The 25481-nt window shown below is 39.4% G+C and overlaps 1 protein-coding gene across 1 annotated transcript in view; it reads left to right on the forward strand.

Moving 5' to 3' along the window:
- CHD1 (chromodomain helicase DNA binding protein 1) overlaps window positions 1–25481 on the forward strand; it is a 60347-nt gene that overhangs the window by 15623 nt on the left and 19243 nt on the right. The window contains exons 3-19 of the mRNA XM_032676890.1: window positions 3719–3923; window positions 4962–5066; window positions 6359–6426; window positions 10568–10717; window positions 11012–11289; window positions 14443–14668; window positions 15522–15622; window positions 15882–16060; window positions 17084–17211; window positions 17711–17927; window positions 18469–18558; window positions 19377–19567; window positions 20393–20581; window positions 20897–21059; window positions 21431–21583; window positions 22051–22122; window positions 25056–25205. Of these exons, the coding sequence (XP_032532781.1) occupies window positions 3719–3923; window positions 4962–5066; window positions 6359–6426; window positions 10568–10717; window positions 11012–11289; window positions 14443–14668; window positions 15522–15622; window positions 15882–16060; window positions 17084–17211; window positions 17711–17927; window positions 18469–18558; window positions 19377–19567; window positions 20393–20581; window positions 20897–21059; window positions 21431–21583; window positions 22051–22122; window positions 25056–25205 (2665 nt within the window). The remainder of the gene's footprint in view (window positions 1–3718; window positions 3924–4961; window positions 5067–6358; window positions 6427–10567; window positions 10718–11011; window positions 11290–14442; window positions 14669–15521; window positions 15623–15881; window positions 16061–17083; window positions 17212–17710; window positions 17928–18468; window positions 18559–19376; window positions 19568–20392; window positions 20582–20896; window positions 21060–21430; window positions 21584–22050; window positions 22123–25055; window positions 25206–25481) is intronic.

The raw sequence follows: 25481 nt of genomic DNA on the forward strand, positions 1-25481 counted from the left end.
GACATCCTGCATTGTCCTTCATATATGGTATCACTAGGGAAGCTCTAAACCAGCTGTGGTGAATGTTGCTATTTGTTCTTGTTTCTTTTAATTTAAGTCCTTTCTCTCCCCATCCCTTTTACTTCTACCTGCAGATTTGTTTTGTATTCTTGCATTTATTAGTAATGTGGTTGAATTAAAATTTTTACTCTCATCTGTTACGACCCGCCCCAGAAAAAGGGAGGGGGGTAACCCAGGTTTTTATCAATAATTCCCTTGGGGTGGATTAGAATGAAACGGCACTGAATAATCGGTGTCTAAAAACACATATTGATAAGGTTTATTTTAACAATTCTGTATCAACAGGCATGCTAGCATTTCTGTGTTGTCATATAACAATGTGGCATAGAGATAACCTTTGGTGGGGGAGAAAATGCATAGGGGACAATTTTGCATCAACAGGTATGCTAGAATTTTGGGTGCTGTCATATAACAATGTGGCATAGAGATAACCTTTGGGGGGGGGTGAAAATGCATAGGCAGGATAAGAGTGAGGGAGAGTAAGAGAAAGAAAAGCTGAGATTGGACAGATGTATATAGTCACCGCCCACGGGGTCTAGCGATGAAACTTAGTAGTTGCAGCTTCCATGTCTGTCAGTTGAAGGGTGGCCTTGATCTGCTGGGGGTGAAGGAGGGAAGCCCCCACACTCTAAGAAGTTATGAGTTATTATATCCATGGTCAGTGTCACGGGCCGTGCCTCCAGCCTCCAACCTCTCCCTGGGCCCTGCGCAAGAGTTTCTCTGTCTGGCCTGGTTCCCACCCTTTTCCAGACTGGCAGAGGGGGGGATGGGCTCCTATGGGCCATCAGAGGTCCCGTCCTTTCAGGGCCCGACACCTTCAATTGCCTATCAGAGGTACAATGCAACAGTCAAAAGCCTGCAAGCTCGGCTCTTCACTGGAGGGAGGGACAGGCCCAACTGTCCATTCGAGGTATAACGCAATCACTGGAGGGAGGGATGGGCCCAACTGCCCATCCTAGGGAAGGTCAAAAGCCTGCAAAAGTCTCCTAGAATGCATAAACCATTTCAGTCTGTGACACTCATCAGATGTTACTGTGATGCAGTTGAGTTGTATGAGTTTGCTTTTGTCCAAATCAGGCCAATCTAGTGTGAGCAATTCCAGGTATTATGGAATTGCTCTTACTTTGCTGGTCCTTCGCATAAACCTAATGGGAATTCATTACCAGAATCCCAGCTTTGTTGAGAGCTAGCTGGCAAAATAAGGAGTCTCTGTGTTTTCTCTGAATATTATATGATCTACATTTGTTCGTACTTTTTGACAGAGACCTTAGATGATAGCTGATCTCTTCGTAAATAATAAGATTTAACACTAGCTAGTTTTTTTGCGTCCAACTCTACAGCAAATAGCATTATATTAGACTTTTATTTTCCTTATCTCAGTCCATTTGGTTTTGAAATTAGCACTCAGTTCTTCCTGGGAAGAACAACAAAGAAAACTTCTCATCAACTGTCTGTCCCTGGAGATGTGCAAGAGCGGTCTGGATCTGGATGTTCTGGTTTAGTGGTTTAGAGGTTGCAGTCACGGTGCTGGGTGGACAGTTGGACTGGATGATCTTGAAGGTCTCTTATAACCTTGATAATTCTGTGATTCTGTCTAGTCAGTGTAATTTTTGCTTACTTATCTAAATAGACTGTAAATTTTATTTTTTCTTTTCTTCCTTGTTCTCCCTCCACCACTGTCTCCTGTTCACATGTTTCTCATAATGTTAGCAAGTTGACCAAGGTGGCTTATTCCAGTGATAGTTTCCCCATGCTACCTTAGAAAACACTACCTTGTTTTGGTTGCCTCAGGCTCCTTGAGTAATTGAACCTATAGTTAGCACTGTATTGATGTGTGTGAACTATTTTATTGCTGTATGGAAAGCTGACTTAATTACCACCCATATGGCTTAGTATTTTGCACGTTATTATTGTCCTCTTTGAGCAAGTGTTGTCTTGCATGGAGGTATTTGATTCCTTTCCCCTCCTGCAAGGTTATGTAGGATTTACACATTTTTGGTGACTTTTTATCACCGTAACTTCGGCTGGTATTTACTCGTGTCTCTTCATGCTGAGCTTTTTTCTATTTCTCTTCATTTATAGTTAGTGCTACCTTCTGTAGTCCCGCTGACATTTATGGCACTTTGTTTTGCTGAGAAATGCAGTTGTTTTATAATGGTGTGATTTACCCAGTATTTAAGGTAAGGCAACGTTTGTGTACAAAAACATTATTACAATGAAAATCTCTTTGGACAATTGTCATCAAGTGCCATTAATTTCTGGCACAGTTTAACCTCCAGTCATGTTCTGTAGTGGATGACCTGCTTTATTGGCAGGTGAGGTCAGTGTTACAGCACCATGCCTGAAGTAAGCCTTTGATGAAGGAAACTGGAAATTTGGGAACAGCCTTGTTGCTTCCCAGTTTTCCTCTCAGCAGGTGCAAGGGAGCCCAGCAGCAGTGTGTTTCCCCACATCTCCCCCTCCAGGGCAAGGAAGTTTCACCATGGTGTGTCTGTTTGCCTCTCTTTCTTTCAGCGTTACCAGTTGCAGATGGCTGATGGAGGTGCAGCCTGCAGGGGTCTGTGTATGAATAGCTTAATTTTTTCTGCACTGGCACAGTTTTGTTGGTGCCAGCAAAAGCAGAAAGAGGAGTGGGTTTGCTTTGTTTTGTAGCTTTAAAATGTTGTCAGTTTAGTGTGCTCTTGGGCAGATGATCAGTCTGCCCTCTCCCCTGCCCCATGTCCAGCTGACTGTACTGTCAGAGATTGACTGGGCTTTGATACCACTTTTTAACATGTTTGATTCTGCTTCATGTTTACTCTGGTTTTTAAGCCTTTGCAGTCAATGTGTACATAATTTAAAGTTGTTTTGCTATGTGGTGTTTCTTTTCTCATGATACCTTTGAAATTAATTAGTAGTATTAGTAGTATTAATTTACTGAGGAATCTTACTGAAGTTTTAACTCAGCTACTCTGTGAAGTTGTTCTAGACAAACAAATGTAAAGTTTTTGAATGGTCATAAAATAAATATTGGGCATCCTAAGTATGTTAAATCTGGTGTAAAACAAATATACAGGTGAAATAATCTGGCAGTTCAAGTGTATGCCAAGGAAAGTGCCTTGGCGCAAGTCATACCACACATGACAAATTCAGAATTGTCTGCATGGGAAAATTGTCCTTTTGTTTAACAGAAAAACATGATCTGTGTAGCCTTTTGGTTTTTTTTTTTAAGGAATACTGCTAATCTGTAAAGATTGAAAACTGTTTAGTTGGACAGGTCTTTATGAAGTAGATTTAACTGTTAAAATGGGGTTTGATGAAGCTAAGCAAGGGTTTTGGAGGGGGTGAAAGTGGACAGTTTGTGTGGGTAAAAAACATTTCTATCACGTTTTATTTTCTTTGCTTGACTCTGCCATGTTAATTTGAATGTTTTTGCATTATCTTTCCTTTTTTTGGCTTCACAGAGAGTATCTGGTTACAGTTTGAATTTTTATTTCCTATACATTTTTAACTTCATTCATCTGAACTTATTTAATCGTCTGCGTCCATTTCTGTGCTACCTATATGTCTGGTCTAACTTAACAGTTGACTTACAGGTGAAGCTAAGGCAACTTTTTTTTTTCCTTTTAATCCTGTTACCTTGACAGTTGTGTAATATCCTACTAACTTACCATTGCAGCCAATCAGATGATGATTCCGGGTCAGCATCAGGTTCTGGATCTGGTTCAAGCTCTGGAAGCAGCAGTGATGGAAGCAGCAGCCAGTCAGGCAGCAGTGACTCTGACTCTGGTTCAGAGTCAGGCTCTCAGTCAGAATCAGAGTCTGACACATCTAGAGAGAAGAAACAAATTCAATCTAAACCACCAAAAGTTGACGGATCTGAGGTAAAGAAAACACATAAATGAACCCTTTGGAGGAAAGGAGGGGGAAATATTAAAAACAATCTTTCTGTGCAGTTAGTTTCAAGAGCAGTGCTCATTTAAAAAATAAAAGAATATAATGAAGTGTTCTTAATTAGATTTTAACTTGATTGGATTAGTGAATGCATTTCCTTATCTGCCTTAAACATTGGGCAAGTTTCTCATATGTAAATACTTGAATTAGTGCTTTTAGAATTCTCACATTTTTAAGTATTTTGAGTTAAAAGCCTACCTAAATTTCATCAGAGTGAAGCATGCCCTAATTTATTGGAATTTACAGAAGACAAAGACACATGTAATGTTATTTCTGAGATTCTATTTTTACATTGTTTCTCTGGCGTTTGGTTTCCTTGTATCAGTAATTTACATGTTTTTTCTCTAATGCTTGCTTTCCTTGCATCAGTAAATGATGGTATAAAAATGTCAAGCTTACATACAGTTGGCCATCTTTATCAATAAGTCAGCTAAAGGCAGGAAAAAGTGGTGTTTAGAAATCCCTTTAATCCAGTGGGCCAGAGTTACCTGCGTTCTCCTTTGTTGTATGGACTTCACTGGAGTGTTAGACCATATTTATGAAAGGTAGTAGTTTATTAGTTACCACAAGAATTGAAGACTGTTAAGAATTCTGTGTTATTTTTTTTTATGTACTTTGGTGTTACTGTATGAAACGAAAACTTAGCAGTTAAGTGGTCTGAAAGAATTCATCTGTGTTAGTTTAAAACTTAACTTTAAAACTCTTAAAAGTTTTACCTTAACAATACCTACACAACTGTTGCTAAATCCTTGTAGTAATTGTCCTGGCAATTAGCACATAACATTCTGTTTTGCAGAAATCTTACTACTTTAAAAAGCTAGCTGATATTATTAGTTAATACAGTATTTTGTAATGAAATTGATAAAGTAAAGATCAGTCTTAATAGGATGTTACTTAGGAAAAGTAAATATGTGGTAAACTGGAGACTCAGTATGTTTAACTGACTTGGAATCTCTGTTCCTTTTTAGTTTTGGAAGTCTAGTCCGAGTATACTTGCTGTGCAAAGATCAGCAGTGCTCAAGAAACAACAGCAACAACAAAAGGCAGCCTCGTCAGACAGTGCTTCAGAAGAGGTGATTAACATAATTTAGATTTTTAAAATGTAAATATACCTGTCTTCTTGTCTTATATGTTAAAATAAAATTAGTAGGGCCAACTGCTATTCTCTGAGTGTACGTACAAGTCTGGGTTTAGTCTGTAACAGTAATATTCAAATAACTGGCAATTTTATAAGGAAAATAAAAATATCTCTAGTTACTTGTTTTCAAGTGAGTTGTCCCAAAATTAGAGCAGCCTCGATTCCATGCTATTTTTAGATAGATATTCTGTGTTGTCTTAAGCCACACAGTACTGCCTTACATTGAATATTTGGCTCCTTGAGTTTTGTAAAGACAGATAAAAATGCTAAAGTATTTTTTCAGTTTGTTTCTGTATAAAGTGGCTGCTGCGGTTTTTCAAATATTCCATGTAGAGTAGAAAACTATGGTTTTATAAATTTTCTAATAGTTACCACAAACGAATTCTTGTATTTTAAGTGAGGCCTGTATTTCAGGTGTTTCAAAATCTAAAATCGTAGGCTGAAGAAATGTTGACTTTGTGCTATATGAACATCTTTTAAGAACACTAGTCTGAACTATGAAACGGAAATTATTTGCAAAGCAGTCTTTTTGTCCTTCGTTACAAAGGCTATGCCAGATATTGCAGTCATTTGGTTGGATTTCTAGTTCTATGTGATTTAGCAGCTCCTCGTTTAAACTTAAAATTTAATCACCTGTCATTAAAACATAAATTTACACCGGTTAAGCACTCTCTTCCTGAAAGATATTTTTCAGGATAAAAGTTAATCTAAATCTAAACTTAAGCTGATGAGATTGGCTTTAGCAAAATCTAAGTTTAAGAGGATTCTTGTTTTTTCTTTGAGTGTAAAGAAAAAAGCAGCACACTATTCTGAGAGTTTTCTTAAACTGCTATTTTAATATGAAACAATATGGAAGGTGAGAAGGCTCCTTCTCAGAGTAGGAGATTTTATTAGAATTTTGATAGAATCGTCTTGATTAACATGAGGCTGCTTAAACCATGACCATGTGTGTAGTCACAATGTTAATTTTTTAAGAAGGGGTTTTTTGTGATGTTCTCCAGAGCTGTGGTGGCACAGTGTATTCATAGATGGATAAATAAAAAAGCAATAGCAGTCTTTATCTCGTTCTGTATTGACAGTACACCACAGGGGATGAAGAGGGTAAAACATGAATCATATGCCTCCAGTATGGAGGTAAAAGCTGATTTATCTTTTAAATGTTAGAAGTACTTAATTATTTTTGTGATAATGGATTGGGTTTGTTTTTTTTTTTTCCTTCACCTGCAGGACTCTTCAAGTAGTGAAGATTCAGCAGATGACTCATCCAGTGAAAACAAGAAGAAAAAACATAAAGAGTAAGCTATTTTCATGAGTAATAGCACAAATTTTTTATCATAGAGACATGTGCTAATAATTTATGCTTCGTTTCCTCATCCTTGAAGTGCTTATGTTCCCTTTTTAATTCGTCTTGATCTTTCATATCCAGTTTTGCAGTTTTTAAAATAGACTCTCGGATGAACATCATATTAGTTTCTTACGAAAAGAGTCTACACTGTTGAAAACATTAATCAGTGCTTTTATTTTTAAAATACTTTGTTGCAGTTTGTTTTTGAACTGAAGGCCCTCCCTAAAAATTCATGTAGAAATGGGTTGTCTCACAGGAAATTCAAGTTACAATCCCTCAGTTAGTGCCAGATTCTTTTTGTTTGGATTTGTGCGGGGTTGTTTGCGTTTTGGGGTTTTTTCCCTCTCTGGTATGTTTAAAAGTTTTTATAGTTTTGATAGTAAATAACTTTATTAACTAGCAAAGAGCTTTTACTGAAAGTAGGCTCCTTCTAAATGCTAGGTTATATGTTGTAATTGACAGTTATGGAGAGTCAGTGACCTGTGTTTTTTATGAGCAGTGTGTAAAAATTGAGCCATTCTATCATTCTTTGTCTCCCAATTCATAAATCACTTCAGAGTTAAGGGCTACCAGTATAATTTCTTCAGGAAATGTTAGTTGAGTGGAAAAAAAAAAAGGAGACATAAAAAAAAGCACTGCAAAATGGTACTTCCTTAGCAATGAGCTGTTATTCACACTCTTTTGTTAGTTATGAGTTTGATTGCATCTAATAGCATACTCCATTCAGGAAAGATATTAAAGTTTAGGAAACTGTAACCAAATCACTTCATGTATCCATTGATCGAATGTTTATCCTGTGGCTCATATGAGAAAGTCTGTCTGTAGTTGTTATCTGACAGACAGATCAGAGATTTCTCAATATATGAATCAGTACAAGTTCAAGCCTTAGAGGATAGTGCTTTCTATCTATTATATTTCCAAAGAAATACAGGTTGTGGATTCATGTTATTATTTTTTAATTTACTGCTTGTAGAAAAAGTATTTTTTAAGGACAGCACCAAGGAATTCCAGTCGCTCCAGACAGAAAGACAGCTTCATTGGGGGCCCAGTGTAAATCCCTGTCTGCTAACATAAGCAGTGTGGGGAATAAATGGGAGGAATGAGAGATGTGTGCACACCTGCAGGGCTCTGTCTTACTGGCATCATGACTCCTATGACTGGAGTGTTGGAAGGATACAGGCTCTTCAGGAAGGTCAGGCTGGGAAGATGAGGAGGTGCTGTTGCCTTCCATGTCAATTACCAGATGGAGTGCATGGAGCTCCCCCTGGAGGTGGATGACTAAGAGCTTATGGATCAGGATCAAAGGGAGGGCAGGGACAGGTGACATTATAGTGAGGGTCTGCCCATTATAGTGGGCTGCCTAACCAGAAAGACCAAGCCAATGAGGCCATCTACAGGCAAAGAGGAGCAGCCTCACATTCTCCAAGAGATAGAGTAGCCAACAAGGAGAGGTACTATACTGGACCTTACTCTCACCAACAAGAAGGGGCTGGTGGGGAATGTGAAGCTCAAGAGTAGCCTGGGCTGCAGTGACCATGAAAGGGTGGAGCTCGAGATACTCAGGGCAGTGGAGAGGATGCACAACAAGCTCAATGGACTTCAGGAGTGCAGATTTCTCTCTTCAGGGATCTCCTTGGCAGAATGTCAGGGGACAGAGCCCTATAGGGAAAAGGAACCCAGGAGAGCTGAATGATATTGAAGGATTGCCTCCTCCAGGCTCAAGAGTAATGCATCCCTCTAATGAGGAAATCAGAGAAGAACACCAGGAGGCTTGCATGGGTGAACAAGAAGCTCCTGGACAAACTTTAACTGGTAGCTTACCAAGGATGGAAGCAGGGGGAAGGGTAGCCAGGAATGATAAAGAAAACTTGTCTGAACAGCCAGGGATCTGATTAGGAAAGCTAAAGCACCAGCAGAAGTAAATTTTGCCAGGGATATCCAGGGTAACAAAAAAAGCTTCTTTAGGTACATCAGGGGTAAAAGAAAGACAAGGGAAAATGTGAACCTTCTCAGGAAGGATATGTGATAAAAAATTAGATCGAGGTTGCATTCAAAGACCTGTGGTCAGCAGGTCAGTGTCAGCTGAGGACATGGAAGAGTGTCATTCCTCAGGAGCTGATATTGGGAACAATGCCGTTTAACATTGTCGTCAGCGTCATGGACAGTGGGATTGAGGGCATCCTCAGCAAATCTGCCCATGGCACTGAGCTGTGTGGTGCAGTTGACGCCAAGCTGGAGGGAAGGGATGTCACGCAGAGGGAGCTGGACAGGCTTGAGAGATGGACCTGTGTGAACCTTATGAAGTTCAAAAAGGCTAAGTGCAAGGTCCTGCACCTGGCTCGGGGCAATCCCAGGCTGGGCAGAGAATGCATTGAAAGCGGTCCTGGGGAGAAAGACTTCGGGGTGTTTGGTGGATGAAGAGCCCCATAGGAGTCATCAGTGTGCACTGGCAGCCCAGAAAGGAAATCGTGTCCTGGGCTGCAGCACAAGCAGAGTGGACATCATGTCAGGGGAGGTCATTCTGTCCCTTTGCTCTTGTGAAACTCCACCTGGAATGTTGCATTGAGCTCAAGCCCCCAGCAGAAGAAGGATGTGGGCCTGCTGGAGCATCCAGAGGAGGCCACTAAGATGACCAGAGGGCTGGAGCACCTCACCGATGAAGACAGGCTGAGATTGTTAGAGCTATTCAGCCCGTAGAAGAGAAGATTTCTGGAAATACCCTATAGCATTTTCCAGTACCTAAAGGAGGGCTATAAGAGAGCTGAAGGGAGTCTTCTCACAAGGGCATGTAGTGATAGGATAAGGAGAAATGGCCTTAAGATGAAGAAGGGTAGATTTGGATTAGATGTTAGGAAGAAATTCTTTACTGTGAGGGTGGCAAGGCGGTGAAACAGGTTGCCCAGAGAAGCTGTGCATGCCACATCCCTGCAGGTATTCAAAGCCAGGTTGGATATGGCTCTGATCAACGTGGTCTAGTGGAAGTGTCCATGTCCAGGGCAGGTACATTGGAGCTTAGATGATCTTTAAGGTCCCTTCCAACCCAAACCATTCTGTTTATTAAGACATTCTGTACCATTGTCCATGTGTCATCTGTACAGTAGACGTATTTGGGATGACTGAAACAATGACAGTGTAATTTCCTCCAGGAGACAATGTCCTGAAAGACAAGAAAGGGAGGAGGGATCAAAATGCCGATTCCTAGGCTTCCTGATGCGAAATTTAAGGAAGATGTTTCTTAGTAATATTCCACCTTTGATGAACAGTACTACTGCTCTAGCACCCTGGTCAAGTAGACCTAAACCTGATATTAGTATAAAGATTTATCAGTGTCTCAGCAGTGTATGGCAGACTCTTTGTTTTTTCTTGTACATTAAGCTATTAAGATTAAATTCACCTGTATAATGTCACAGTTTGAGTCAAGATACTGTCGTCACTGGGTACATCTTTCCTGTTGCGAAGTAGAAGATCTCAGTTAAGCAGAAATAAGGAAATCCTACTGGTCAGTCACAAATGTCTTACTCATAGTACCTTGCCTGCCTATGAAACACTGATGTGGGAGCTTAGTGGGAAGTTTTGGGAGCCGATGCCACTCACAGGTTACTGCAGTTCAGGTTTTTTTGAGCGTTTCTCAAAACTGCCTTTATTATTCTTTGGTTCTCATGCAAAAGTTGCTGATTCTTCACATGGGCTGCATAGGCATTAGACAGTATGGGTCACTCCAGAATATAATGACAGGACTTTATAATTTGAACACGTTAGTTCTGATTACTGTGTATCTTTCCAGTTTGACTTTTTAAGTGCTGTTTTCTTAATGTCATGTTAACTCATTTGTCATGCTAAATTTACAGTGTTGTTATTTTAGATTTTAAATCTACTTGATAACAGAAAACTTAGTCCAACTCCCATTGGTCATTTTTTTACTTATCTAGTATTTATTGGTGACAATTTTCTGTCTCTTTAGCTGAAATAACTGTTACGAGATTTTTATTTCTGGGAAGAATATTGAAATTACAGCAGATCCCTCGTGGATGAATAACTGTTCTAAAAAAACCAATAATGTCAATTACTGTTTTGTCTTTCAATATGTACAGTGAAGACTGGCAAATGTCAGGATCCGGGTCGGTATCAGGAACTGGTTCTGATTCTGAATCGGCAGAAGATAATGAAAAAAGCAGTTGTGAGGAGAGTGAATCTGACTATGAGCCAAAAAACAAGGTCAAAAGCCGGAAACCTCCAACCAGGTAAGAAGTCAGGCATTTGGATACTCTGGTACAATTTCTAATAAGCAGTTGAGTGTTTACACAATACATGTGACTGAAAACATTAATGCTTATTTTTTAAAAAAGTACCCTTTTTTATAAAGAATAATAATAATAATAACATGTTAATACTTTTTAGTGAATATCTTTTCCTGCGTGCTTTAAGTGAAAGTGGAGTAACTGAGCATGCATGAAATATGGGTATTCAGAAAGCAGTGTAGCAGATTTATTGTTGTCGCTTTTGACGCATTGTTGTCATATCTTACTGTCTTTAAGAATTAAGCCAAAAAGTGGCAAAAAGAGCGCAGGACCGAAAAAGAGACAACTTGATTCGTCAGAGGATGAGGAGGAGGAAGATGATGATGACGACGATTATGATAAGAGGGGATCTCGTCGCCAAGCAACAGTCAACATCAGTTACAAAGAAGCTGAAGAAACCAAGACGGATTCTGATGATTTGCTAGAAGTTTGTGGAGAAGATGTCCCACAACCTGAAGAAGATGAATTTGAAACTATAGAAAAGTTTATGGATAGTCGAGTTGGCAGAAAAGGAGGTATTTTTTTTCAGTGTTCTTAAGATCCTGGTGTGCATTGTGGCAACTTCAGCAAATCTTCTCAGCTATAGGTCACCCGTGAGGTTTATAAGCAGCAATAATTTTAAAGATACCAAAAAGTCACATTGTTTAGCCTTTCATTTTTAAAGTCCCTTCTAAGTATTGCAGAGAGAAATATAGAAAAATTGTATACCTAAGTAGAAAATAAAAATTGAAGATAGCTCTGTATTGCACAAATGCACACCATATTGTTTTGCCACTGTTTGTACACTTCAGTGATACTTGATCAGTATAAATTATATGCAGTGGACTGGAGAATGTGGACTAAATGGGAGAGCTGACTAATAGTCTGAAAACTGAAAAAATTTTCAGTTATTGCTATACAAATGCAGAACAATGTGTGGAATGACTACAAAATGCATCTAAAATTTCAATGGTGCACTTGTATGTGAATAATGGTGGGCATGTAATATTTCCAGTAATAATGGGATGCAGTGTCTAGCAGTTCTACTTTGTATTAGAGTCTGCAAGTTAAAATCATGGAATCATGGAGTGGTTTGGGTTGGAAGGGACCTTAAAGATCGTCAGTTCCAACCCCTCTGCCATCAGCAGGGACACATTCCACTAGACCAGGTTGCTCAGAGCCCCATCCAACCTGGCCTTAATACTTCCAGGGATGGAGAATCAACAGCTTGTCTGGGAAACCAGTTATAGTGCCTCACCCCCTTCACGGTAAAGAATTTCTTCCTAATACCTAACCTACAACTACCTTCCTTCAGTTTAAAGCCATTACCCCTTGTCCTACCACTTACCCCTTGTCCTACCACTGTGTGCCCATGTAGAAGGTCTCTCTCCAGCCACCTTGTAGGCCTCCTTTAGGAACGGGAAGGTGCTATAGGTCTCCCTAGAGCCGCCTTTTCTCCTGACATAACAGCCCCAACTCTCTCAGCCTGTCTTCATCGGTGAGGTGCTCCAGCCCTCTGGTCATCTTAGTGGCCTCCTCTGGATGCTCCAGCAGGCCCACATCCTTCTTCTGCTGGGGGCTTGAGCTCAATGCAACATTCCAGGTGGGGTTTCACAAGAGCAAAGCAGAGGGACAGAATGACCTCCCCTGACATGCTGCCCACTCTGCTTGTGCTGCAGCCCAGGACACGATTTCCTTTCTGGGCTGCCAGTGCACACTGATGACTCCTATGGGGCTCTTCATCCACCAAACACCCCGAAGTCTTTCTCCCCAGGACCGCTTTCAATGCATTCTCTGCCCAGCCTGGGATTGCCCCGAGCCAGGTGCAGGACCTTGCACTTAGCCTTTTTGAACTTCATAAGGTTCACACAGGTCCATCTCTCAAGCCTGTCCAGCTCCCTCTGCGTGACATCCCTTCCCTCCAGCTTGGCGTCAACTGCACCACACAGCTCAGTGCCATGGGCAGATTTGCTGAGGATGCCCTCAATCCCACTGTCCATGACGCTGACGACAATGTTAAACGGCATTGTTCCCAATATCAGCTCCTGAGGAATGACACTCTTCCATGTCCTCAGCTGACACTGAGCTGTTGACTACAACTCTTTGAATGCAACATCTGCCTACTTCTTTATCTGCCAAATGGTACAGTTGTCAAATCCATATCTCTCCAGTTCACAGACAAGGATGTCGCACAGGACAGTATCAAATGCTTTGCACAAGTCCAGCTATAAGATGTCTGTTGCCTTTCCCTCCTCCATCACTGCTGTAACCCCAGTTGTAGAAGGCCACCAGACTTGTTGGGGGTGATTTGCCTTTAGTGAAGCTGTGTTGGTTGTCACTAGTCACCTCCTTATTTCCTATGTGCCTTAACAGTTTCTAGGGGGATCTGCACTATGATCTTGCCAGTCTCACTGGGGTGAGACTGCCCAGCCTTCAGTTTCTTGTGTCTTCCTTCTTTCCCTGTGTTAAAATGAAGTTTCTGTTTCCCCTTTCCAGTCAGTGGGAACTTCACTGAAACACCATGACTTCTTAAATATGATGGATAGTGGTTTAGCCACTTCCTCCACCAGTTCCCTCAGGACTCGATGAAGTATCTTATCATGGATCTGATCCATGTACACCTTTAGTTTCTTTAACTGGTTTCCGACCTGATCTTTTCATACAGCGGGTGGTTCTTCATTCTCCCAGTTCTGGCCTTTGCCTCATTTGGTGTGGCAGCAGCACTTGCTTGTGAAGACTGAGGCAAAACAGTTGTTGAGTTACCTCTGCCTTCTCCATGTCCTAGGTAGCTGGTTCTCCCTGAGGGTCCATACTAGGATTCTAATTACAAAAACAAACACATAAAAAAACTCCCATGTAAACCCTGAGCCCCTTGGACTTCAGGGCTACCTTTCTGCATTGGTTATATCCACTATCTAAAGTTTTTGACTGCTCTCAGAACTTCTAATCTTCCTCTCAAATTCCTTCTCCATTGCTGTCCCATAATTCAACGTATCCTCCTCCGGTGCTTAGTGTTACTGCTGTGGTCAAAGCCTTAAGAACTAAGCTTCTCACATTCTTCCTGCCCAGATAATGTTGCTGCTTGTGATGCTTTTTGGTGTTGCCTCTCTCTGTGACTATCTGGCCCCAGCAGCTGGGGCTCATTTCCTTATCAGGCTATTTTCACAAAAAGGAGCCTGTTTACTGCTGCTGCAGTACAGTCTGTACTTAATTTACATTTTTCCCCAGTAAGATAACAGAGGCAGAAAAAGTGATGAAACATGTTTAGAAAGAAACAGATTTCTAGTGTCTCTGGTAGTGGGTTCACCATGTCTCAAGGTTGACCAAGCATAACATCTTTTGTATGCTCAGAGATGGGAGTAATATAACAGAAGATGACAGTGTTAGTGGAGCATTCCCTGGTGACTTTAGAAACTAGGAATCCAAATAAAATTCTCATGAGGAAAGATAAGATATTGCAGGATAGGTGTAGAAATTTTGGTTGCTTATTTGGTTCTCTTTTGATTACTTGTGCGTGTGTTGACACACCTAGATTATAATGGTTCAAATAATCATGAGTACTGTAGAATGCTAGTGAATTATACACTCGTCTAAAAGTATAATCAGTTACTTTCTCTGCTGCATTTTTAACTGGTTAACTTATGGCAATGCACACTTACTCAAGGCTTATGATGTGGTTTCTTTCTCAGCCACAGGTGCTGCAACCACCATCTATGCAGTTGAAGCAGATGGTGACCCAAATGTTGGGTTTGAAAAGTCAAAGGAGCCAGGAGAAATACAGTATCTTATTAAATGGAAAGGTTGGTCACACATCCATAACACCTGGGAAACTGAGGAAACACTGAAGCAACAAAATGTTAAAGGAATGAAGAAACTGGACAATTATAAGAAAAAGGATCAAGAAACAAAACGATGGTGAATATTTTTATGTAGACTTCCATGATACTTATTTTGAAACAATATAGATGCTCTGTTGTGCTTCTGAGACCTATTGCCTGGTTTTGAGGACATAATTTTGAGTGTCTGTGCAACAGGAAGACAAAAACTTTAAAAATTGAAGCCTCTTTAATATGTTCCTGTAAGATAATTTTCTGAACCTGATTTGTGTTTGTGTGTTTTAAATGGATTTTTAACAAGAAGGGTAATGTTTAAAAATAAATAATAAATTGTACCTTTTACTAATATTTCCATTATACTTTGATCAGAGTTCTCCAGGAATTGCTGCAGGGCTCAGTGTTTTCTTGGTGCATTAGCCATTTTCAATTACTTAGAAGAATTCTTGGCTCAAACCTGAGGTTCAAGCCTGAGAACAAAAACCTGAAGAAGTCCATGCATTTTAAAGTCACTTTTTTCATGTTCAGTTTTATTACTCTATTTAATGTATTCAGTGAATGCTGGTGGGATTTTTGGCAACTAATCATAAGATGGATTCTTACAGAGTGAGCCACCCTGAATACTGTTCCATGAAAATACCTTGTAAAGTACACTGCTTGTCAAGAGATTCAAGTCCTGCAGCTACCAGTGGTATTAGTCATGCAGCTAATGGAGAATACTTATTCTCAACAATAAGTATTCTCAGTCATTAATGATGAGGCACCTAGGCCAGATGCAGCCACTTTGTAGTAGGAATTTTTACGTTGTCCCTTCCAAAAAGCTTTATAAGGAAGACTCCTTATGATGGTTACATTCAGAGCTATAGAGTTCTTGATTTTTCTTAGTTTTAGAACTATACAGCATGTTAAGTGTTGTAAATTAATTCCTGTTACAGGCTGAAAAATGCATCTCCAGAAGATGTGGAATATTACAACTGCCAGCAGGAGCTTACAGATGATCTACATAAACAATATCAGATAGTGGAAAGAATAATTGGTATGTTACAAACTTGCAGACAGAAAACAAGGTCAAGAATTCTGTATGTTCTCAGGTTATGTTGTATTGGTAGTTAAGAAATTTAGAATGTGGGTATCACTAACTTTCTAATCCAATACAAAACTTCAGATAAAGAGAAAAACTGTCATACTGTTTGTGCTGTGAAGCTAACTTCTGTTGTATTATTATCTAAAATGAATGTGTTCATAAGAGTATAAAAGTAAAAAGCTGATCAGATCTCTGTGGTACTTTTCTGCAGCTCATTCAAATCAGAAATCAGCAGCTGGTTATCCAGACTACTACTGTAAATGGCAGGGTCTGCCTTACTCAGAATGTAGCTGGGAAGATGGAGCTCTCATTGCCAAAAAGTTTCAGGCACGCATTGATGAGTACTTCAGCAGAAATCAATCCAAGACCACTCCCTTTAAGGATTGCAAGGTGAGTTTGTAATTCACAATGGATTTATAAACAGTTGTACTGGGTCTGACTGACATGGAATTAATTTTTTTAAGAGCAGCTTCTACAGCCTGTGTTGTAGATTTGTGACCTAAACGGGGTTGACAACAGACAAGTGTTTTGGCTGCTTCTGAACAGCCCTTGCACTGTATCAAGGCCTTCTCTGTGCCTTGTGTCATCCTCACCATGAGTGGGCTGGGAGGCAGCACAGCAGTACAGCTGACCCCCAACTGACCAGAGACACTTGGTGCTATTTGTGTCAGCAGTAAAATTGGGTGGGCTCAGCAAGAGGTGGCTGTTGCTTGGAGACTTGATGATCATCAGTCTGCTGGTGAATTAATGTGTGACTTGCCTTCTGTCACTTGTGGGGTTTTCTTTCCTTCCTGGGTTTTTATTTTGGTTGTGTGGGTGGTTTATTTTTCACCCAGTAAACTTCTTATTTTGACCCACAATTTTGTTCTCACTTTCACCTTGTCAGTTCTTTCCCCTGTCTCTCTGGGGTGAAAACCAAGCAACTGGTTGGCAGCTTGGTTCCAACAGATTGTTAGCCAGGTTCAAGCTACCACACCAGTTGCAATAGTAAAAGGGTGAAATTCTTCTATGAATCTAGATATGAGATACATACTATGAATTTTTCTGGAAGGATTTCAGAATAGCAATAATGATGTATAGTACTACGTATGGAAAATAGCATCACTAAGGGTAGTTTTTTGTAGATACCTGTCCCCTGCATTTTTACTATCATTCAAAGATAGATTTGTTTAGTATTGTAGTGTATTTTGAAAGTAAACTTTGTGTGAGTCACTCCTGTTGTGAAATTTACATTAGCAATCAAAGTAATTTCAGCTTGCAAATTACTTGGTGGTTTTATATGGCCTCGATTTTGTAGATGGATAGAAACTCGAGTTGATGACCTAGTGGATACCTACTGTTATTTTTTCTGTAGGAAGTCATTTTGGTAACTGCAGCCAGTACTAGGACTGATGATCAATTTGCTTTTCACAGGTTCTAAAACAGCGGCCACGGTTTGTTGCACTGAAAAAGCAACCGTCTTACATTGGAGGACATGAAAATCTAGAGTTAAGAGATTATCAGTTAAATGGATTAAATTGGCTTGCTCATTCATGGTGCAAGTAAGTACAGTCTGAAATGAGTTTGTTTGTTTGTAAATTGTAAGCATTTGTAAAACATTTTCATACCATAAGCTCAAAGTACAGATCTGAGGGGAGTGGTTTTGCTTACCATTCTATAGCTGTTCTCAAAAAAAACCAGCTAAGATCTGTTGTTACTTTGCTTTTAGTTTCTATATGATGTCATATTTTTAGAAAAGCAAACAAATCTAAAACAGTAAAACGCAGAGCAAGCTCTTCTGAAATGTCAACATTAGTGTTATACTTTTAAAATAATACTCACAAGGAATACTTGCAAGCTTTTTGTTAATTTAAAGAAGGGGGGGATTGGAAATAGCTTTTATGGAAAAAGAATGGAAGTAAGTTTCTTCAGAATGTATAGTTGCAAAATCTTAAAAACGTGTATCATCAGTGGGTCTTAAAAGAGAATAGTTTTGTCTTATCCAATCCTTCCCCCTCTTTACACGTCCCCTGAATTGTTTTGTTTTGTTTTGTTGTTTAGAGGGAATAGCTGTATTCTCGCAGATGAAATGGGTCTGGGTAAAACAATACAAACAATTTCTTTCCTGAACTACCTGTTTCACGAACATCAGCTGTATGGACCTTTCTTATTGGTCGTACCACTTTCTACCTTGACATCTTGGCAAAGAGAAATTCAAACTTGGGCTCCTCAGATGAATGCTGTAGTTTACTTGGGAGATATAACTAGCAGAAATATGGTGAGTGTCTCTCTTTATCATTGGAAAGTCTTGTACATAAAAAGACTCACCTTTTTGGTTAGGACTGAGCAAATATTCCCTGACTTTAAGATGCAAATTGAAAGCTTAGATTTTGATTTGATGTAAATGTGTGTGAGGAATTTCTTCTGCTTAATAATAAACAGAATTAAAAATTTAGTCTTGCATTTGAAAACTAATTGTCTTCTTTGGTGTGATTATTTAGGTGGGTATAGTAAAAATAAATAAGAAAGCCAGTCATGAGCTTAGTTTATTTTCTGAAAGGTTGTTGGTTTGTTTTCTTAATGTTAGTAATCCTATCCATGAAAGTAAAAAATTATTATGTATGTCATATATGTATGTGTGTGTGTGTGTATACATATAGATATATATATATATAATGTAAATATGTGTTTTGGCCTTCTGTTTTGTTGTCATGTTAATGTACGCTATTAAACATCTACATCACTGCGGTGCTAAAGTTGATTACAGTCAACAAGACCTTTTTTCTGTAACTTATAGGTTGTTTTGATTCTTTTTGTAGATAAGAACTCATGAATGGATGCATCCACAGACCAAGAGATTAAAATTTAACATACTTCTAACAACATACGAAATTTTGCTGAAGGATAAGGTAATTGCACTTCTTTGGAGAGATAAAATAATTTCTCTGGTATAGAATTCTCTTTAGACCTGCATGTATTTCGTTTGTGGGTCATTAAATTTATGGAGGGTGTTTGGGGTTTTGAGTTTTATTTCTTGGAAGGACTTTTCTTTTTTAAGCACTTCAGGATTTTATGTATGTATGATAAGGCTTTCAGCCCTTTTCCATATTGTGAAGTGGGTAACACTTCGCTTTCTCCAGTTTTCTTGAGTCTCATTACTGTGATAATTCTCTCCCATCTTCAAGCTCTACTTCTTTGCAGACCACTCTCAAGGAGCTGAAAAAGAACCCAACCCCTAGCCCCAAATATGATACACAAATATGAAATCACATATAGTTTTTCTGTGATATTGTGCAAACAGTATACGTGTACATTTATTAATACTGTCTGCATAGTGGCAGCACACAGAGTTATTGTTAATCCTCCTAACAGTATGTGAAAATTTTTACAGATATTCAGAAAGCAGACCATTTTTCCTTTGTACATGCTGGGAAGTAGTAGTCAATAGTGATTTTTTTTTCCCCCTCTATGTAAATATTATTTTGGGTCAGACTTTTGGCCACTTTTTTGAATTATAAATTTAACTTGGCTTTCTTGGGATGTCTGCATGCTTTTCATTGAACCTGGCAAGTGTAAAGGCCATAATTAGTACTAAAAACATATAGCTGTCCATAATTTATTGAAATAAACCAAGAAATGATGCTGTTTATAGCTTGATTATATAGTGTGGAAAATGATGTAATATGTTCATTTATATAATGTTTCCCTCCTTCTCCATTTCTTTAAGTCATTCCTGGGTGGTCTGAATTGGGCATTCATAGGAGTTGACGAAGCGCATCGTTTAAAAAATGATGACTCTCTTCTGTACAAAACTTTAATAGACTTCAAGTCTAACCACCGTCTTCTTATTACTGGAACCCCTCTGCAAAACTCCCTCAAAGAGCTTTGGTCTTTGTTGCACTTCATCATGCCGGAAAAGTAAGAAAGAGTTTTCTGTCAAGTTTGTTGTTGTGAAGTAGAGTAGTGATTTGAGAATCGGTAGAGGTAGGGAGTTCTACTGAAAGGCAATTTAAATAATCTTTGTAAAGTAGGTGCATATCTTTTCATGCTGCTTCAAGTAAATAACGCTGGTAGAAGTTGTCACCTTTTCCGATTTTATCAAAAGTGCACAAAAATGATGGATTGTGATGAATCAGAACCTGGAAAAAAGGCTTCATCTTAGCCCAAGAGGAGAACTGCGTGGATTTACTCAGGGGAAGCAGAATGGAATTTTTTCTGTTTTAGCACTGTTAATGAAAACAAATTTGTACCAAGATGCCCAATATCCTGTGGTTCAGTCAGATAGCTGGTTTTCCCATATGTTTTACATACAGTAAGTTCACTGTATTGACCTTATTTTGTACTGATCTGTTTAGACCTAGGGTAAATTAGAGCTTGTGTGTAAAAGCACATGTTCCTGTCAGACATCTTGTAAGTGCCGAGCGCCATAACTCTCTTGGAGCCGTAGATTGTACTGAATTCTTGGAACTTCACAAGCAAAGCTATTGTGGCTGAGTGGCTTCGTTTGATCACAAAGTCTGTCCTAGTCTGTTAGCACAGACCACAGCTACACTTCAGCTAGACCATACAAGCTGCAACACATAAGTAGATTAATAAACAAAACAGAAGGGAGTAGGGAAGAAATCTGAATGTGTGTGTGCTCTTATGTTATATTTATGCATGTTGTGTGTTTATGTTACCTTTCTTACCTTATGTTATTTACAGTATGTTACTATTTTGTGCTCATGCATTGTTATGTTAAAGGTTTTCCTCGTGGGAAGATTTTGAAGAGGAGCATGGCAAAGGGAGAGAGTATGGTTATGCAAGTCTTCACAAAGAGCTTGAGCCATTTCTGCTGAGAAGAGTTAAAAAAGATGTAGAAAAATCTTTACCTGCTAAAGTTGAGCAAATTCTGAGAATGGAAATGAGTGCGTTGCAGAAGCAATACTACAAGTATGTACCAATTTTTTGTAAATTGTGCTGTTTCGGTGATGTGTCTACATGCAGTTTACTGAATTATAATGGTTTTTATACTGTACAGCAGTCGAGGCTTCTGCAGGGTTTCACAGCAAGACAAATCTGTGAAGCAAGGGCGCAGGAATTACGGTGGTCTAATGTCTATTCACGTAGTTTCTTTTGTTTGGAATATCTAGACATTCTTTTAGGAGGTGCTCTTTTTCTTTACCTTGTTCATATTTTGAGAGTTTACGTCTGTCTTGCTTCCACATATGGTTAGAAGTTACTAATATTGTACCTCTTATATCATAGGTGGATTTTAACCAGAAATTACAAAGCCCTCAGCAAAGGTTCAAAAGGCAGTACCTCAGGCTTTTTGAACATCATGATGGAACTCAAGAAGTGTTGCAACCATTGCTACCTCATTAAACCACCAGATGATAATGAATTCTATAATAAACAGGAGGCCTTACAGGTAATGTCACTTTTTAATTAAAAAAAAAAAGAAATGTTTTACATCACACAATTTTGTAGTGCTCTAGCACTTTAATAATTCTTATTGAACTGGAAAATGTTTATGCTGGGTTTTTACACTGAAGTAATGGTTTTTTCTTAATTGGAACTGAATAATTAACAGAGAATTGACTCAATAAATCTCCCTAGTTTCAATTACATATTATCATAATAAATGTTTTAAACTGTAGAAGTCTTAAGAGTGTTGAAGTTTACCTTCTTTTTTTTCTGCTCACAGTAACAGAAAGGAAAGCAAACCTTATAACCAACCTCAGAGTATATTGGAGTTGAGATTAATTTATTTTGCACTATGTGTTTCTTGTTTTTATGTAGCATTTAATACGTAGCAGCGGGAAACTAATCCTTCTTGACAAACTACTGATTCGTCTGCGAGAACGCGGCAACAGAGTTCTGATTTTCTCACAGATGGTGAGGATGCTGGACATCCTGGCAGAATATCTGAAATACCGTCAATTCCCATTTCAGGTAAGAATCTTGGTGGTAGTAGCAGTGAGAAGCTTTGATCTTGAGTATAAGAAAAATCTTTTCTCTACTGTGAGGGTACCCAAGCACTGGAACAGGATTATCCAGAGGTTAAGAAATCCCCATCCCCTCTGGAAGTTCAAAGGATACCTGGACATGACCCTGCCTGAGTAGGGCATTTAGACAAAATGAACCCTGGCAGTTCTTTCCAGCGTAAACTGTTTGTGATTTTTGACCTTTACCCCTTGGCTTAAGAAAACATGGGAATAAAATGTATTCTTTTTCTAACTGACTGTTGCTCTGTGATAAATAGTAGCTTGAAATTTAATAGATGAAATAAAAATTATGTGAAGTGTTTGATTATTTTTTTTTCCCTTCACATAACAGCTTTATCAGCTGAGAATTAAATTGCTCTGATTTTGAATATAGTATAAGAATTACTTTTTAAATATAATTGTTCATTTCTTTAGAGACTTGATGGATCAATAAAAGGGGAATTGAGGAAACAAGCACTGGATCATTTTAATGCAGAAGGATCAGAGGTATGGTATTTTTTTTCTTGAGGGATCTGTTTTATTTTTTCCCAAGAAGTATAAGAAAACATTTCACAAAAAAGGAGGCTGAGAAAAGTGAGGAATATATCAATAGTGTTGAAAATTCATTGATACTGCCTAGCATATAAGGTTTATATAATCTCTTTTATTAAGAAGAGGTTAAGTAGAAAACACATAAATTAGGAAAATGATAGCGAAGTACTCTGTAAATGGTGCAGAATTTTAACCTCAGCTTTGTTCCTGTGTAGAACTTGACAGTGTTTACGAGAGCACTGAACTTAGACAAGCAGTTAGCATCAAAAAATTCCTTTGGCAGTGGGCAGAACTAACTTCATATATCCTTGCACAGACAACCATATTTGAATAGTTTCAAATAGGAATTCTATTATCTTTGTTTGTTGCCACCTGTTTACTTGCCCTGAAAGAAATCTGGTAAAGAACTGATGTTTAGCAGTCCTTTGTAAGCAGCCTGTGAATATGTAGGTGTCTCTTGTGATTCCTTAGATTCTGAACTTGAACATTGGTAGCTTATTTAGCATTCCTGTTAGCAAGCCATTCCGTACCTTTGCTCAGCTTTAATCTTTTGTCCTACTTGCAGATTTGGGGGAAGGGAGTTTGGTTTGATTTGACTGGTCATTGGTTTTTGGGTTCAGTTTGATTGGTTTTTTTAATTGGTATTCGAAGGATAGCATTTGTTAGTTGCTCCTGAGCTTGTTTCTGCATTGTAGAGGGGAGAAGAACTGACCTCCATATTTGTGAAATGCAGAAGCTAATTCTATTTCAGATTTCTAGACATTGTTGATTTTTTTCTGAAATCTTTTCAGTTACATTGTATGTTTCTTGAAATGAAGAGGAATTTAAACCATGCATTTCCAAAATTGAGGCAAACTATGCATTTGTGCAGCAAAAAAAATCACGTTCTCAATTTTATTTTTTATTTGTTTCCTAAAATTTCATAACACTTTGTATGGGTTTTGTGTAGTTTTTATGTTACTGGGCTAAGGGCTACCTGGAAATGTTTAAAACAATTTTCAGGACTCTTTCCTGAGTGTAATGGTTTGCTGTTTCCTGTAGCTGTACTGAAAATTGTGTTTGTGTTTTTTAACCTGTTTTATTTCGTCTTGGTTTTCATATGTTGTTTTATTCAATGTATCAAGATCCTTCTGCGGTCTTTCATAGTTATCTGTGATTCAGTAATTCCATATTGTCACAGGTTTTTTTCACTTTGCTTATCCCACTTCCATATTAATCATGAGTGTGTTGAACAGCGTTAAACCTGGCAGAAGGCTTCTGGTTCCTATCTCTTAACCAGTTAGGTGTAGGCTCAAGCACCTTCCCTGCTCTGACATGGCTGCCTAGTCTTCCAGGGCTTGGGGCAGAGGGTAGGAGGGGGTCTTTGTGACATTCAAGGCTTTAAGAGTAAGGTTTTTGTACTTTTGGGCCAGTCTTTTGTTTTGTTGGGATGTTTTGGTCAGTAGTTGACATGGTTTGACCCTGGCCAGATGCCAGGGGCCTATTAAAACCACTCCACTACCCACCCTCCTCCCCTCTGCAGCTGGACAGAGGAGGGAGGAAGGAAAAAAAAAACCAGCAAAGAAATTTCATGAGTAGAGATAAGGATCGAAAGAAGGCAGTGTTAACAGGCAAAACAAACTCAAAGTGAGGATAAAACTTAAATTTATTACTAACAGAATAAGAACTAAAAAATGAGAAATAAAACAGTCTTAAAACACCTTCCTCTTCCCCCCACCCCTCCTTCTTTTCAGGTCTTCCCTCCCTCCCTCTGCAGTGCAGGGGGACGGGGAACACCGGGGAAAGGGGGGTTCGTTGTTGTTTGAGTCCATCGCTTGGGCAGCAGCTTTTTGCAGTTGGCTATTTACAGTCCGAAGGTCCTCCATAGTTTACAGGGGGTCACCTGCGTTACCATGGTCTTCACCACGGGCTACAGGGGGGTGTCTCTGCAGCTCCCGAGTCCTTTCCCTGCTTCCGTGGGGTCCCTCCCACGGGAGACAGTCCTTGATGAACCTCTCCAGCGTGAGTCCATCCATCCCTTGTTCTTTTCAGTCTGTTGCCCTGTGGACGACTTCCCCAAGGGGGTGCAGTTCTTCATGGGTTGAGCTGTACCAATGTGGGTCTCCCACCGGGGCCCCAAGTCCTACCCGGGAAAAACTTTCTTCAGCATGGGCTTCCCTTTCCACAGGCCACAGGTCTCCAGCAGGACTCTGCTCCATTTTGGGCCTCCCACAGAGGGGAGGCCTTCATATATCTACCTGCTTCAGCATGGACTCCTCCATAGGCTGCTGGAGGGTTTCTGCACCCCCATGGTTCTTCATGGGCTACAGGGTCTTCAGCTTTAAGTCTTTGGCCTGCTTCTGGGGGGGGGGGGGAAGTCCCTCCCTCTTTCCCCCCCTCTGGCTGCACCAACCTTGGTGACTGGTTGTTCTCCCGGACTGGAATTTCTTCTGCACCACAACCTTCTCTTCCCCTGTTCTTAAATATGTTTTCACAGAAGTGCATCTCCTTGGCTCAGCCTTGTCCAGCAGCAGGAAATGCCTCCTGGAACTGGCTACCATTGGCTTTTCACAGGACAGGAGCTTCTACTAGCTTCTAACAGAAGCTGCCCTATAGCCCCCTCACCCTCGCTACTAAAACCCAGCCACAGGTTAAACCCATGACAGTGGTCATCTTCTAGGATACTGCTTCCTTTAAACTGTTGAGAAGTCAGTAACTATCTATGAAAGAAAATGATAATCAGTGTTTGCTTCATACTTAAAAAAGCTTTAACTATAAAACAGTTATGGAATTGGTAGTATGTGATTTTGTAGTCTACCCTACGTACTGCATGAATAAGTGTTATATTGGTTCCTTTAGGAATATTACAGTCATTGGATAGAAAACTATTTCTTACTTTATGATTTCAGGACTTCTGCTTTTTACTGTCCACCAGAGCTGGAGGATTAGGTATCAACTTGGCATCTGCTGATACTGTGGTTATATTTGATTCTGACTGGAATCCCCAGAACGATCTGCAAGCACAGGCTAGAGCACACAGGATTGGACAGAAGAAACAGGTATACACACTCAGCTTTAAGCTCCAGACCTAAAGCAGGGTTATGTACATTAGCTGTTTACTCTCTGGCTGCACTATTCAGTCTTCATATATTTTTGAGAATAACTAATACTTTCTGCATTTGGCCAAATACATTAGGAGCACTCACTTTTTTTTCTAAATCTCCATATAGGCACAAATAATATGGCAACTGTGGTATTTGGATGGGAGAGGGAGAAGAGTTGTGGGCTTGTCTTGGCATCATGTCATTCTAGAAAATAACTGCTATATCAGACAA

Source organism: Chiroxiphia lanceolata, chromosome Z (genome assembly GCF_009829145.1).
Source record: "Chiroxiphia lanceolata isolate bChiLan1 chromosome Z, bChiLan1.pri, whole genome shotgun sequence".
In the NCBI taxonomy this organism is placed as follows: Eukaryota; Metazoa; Chordata; class Aves; order Passeriformes; family Pipridae; genus Chiroxiphia; species Chiroxiphia lanceolata.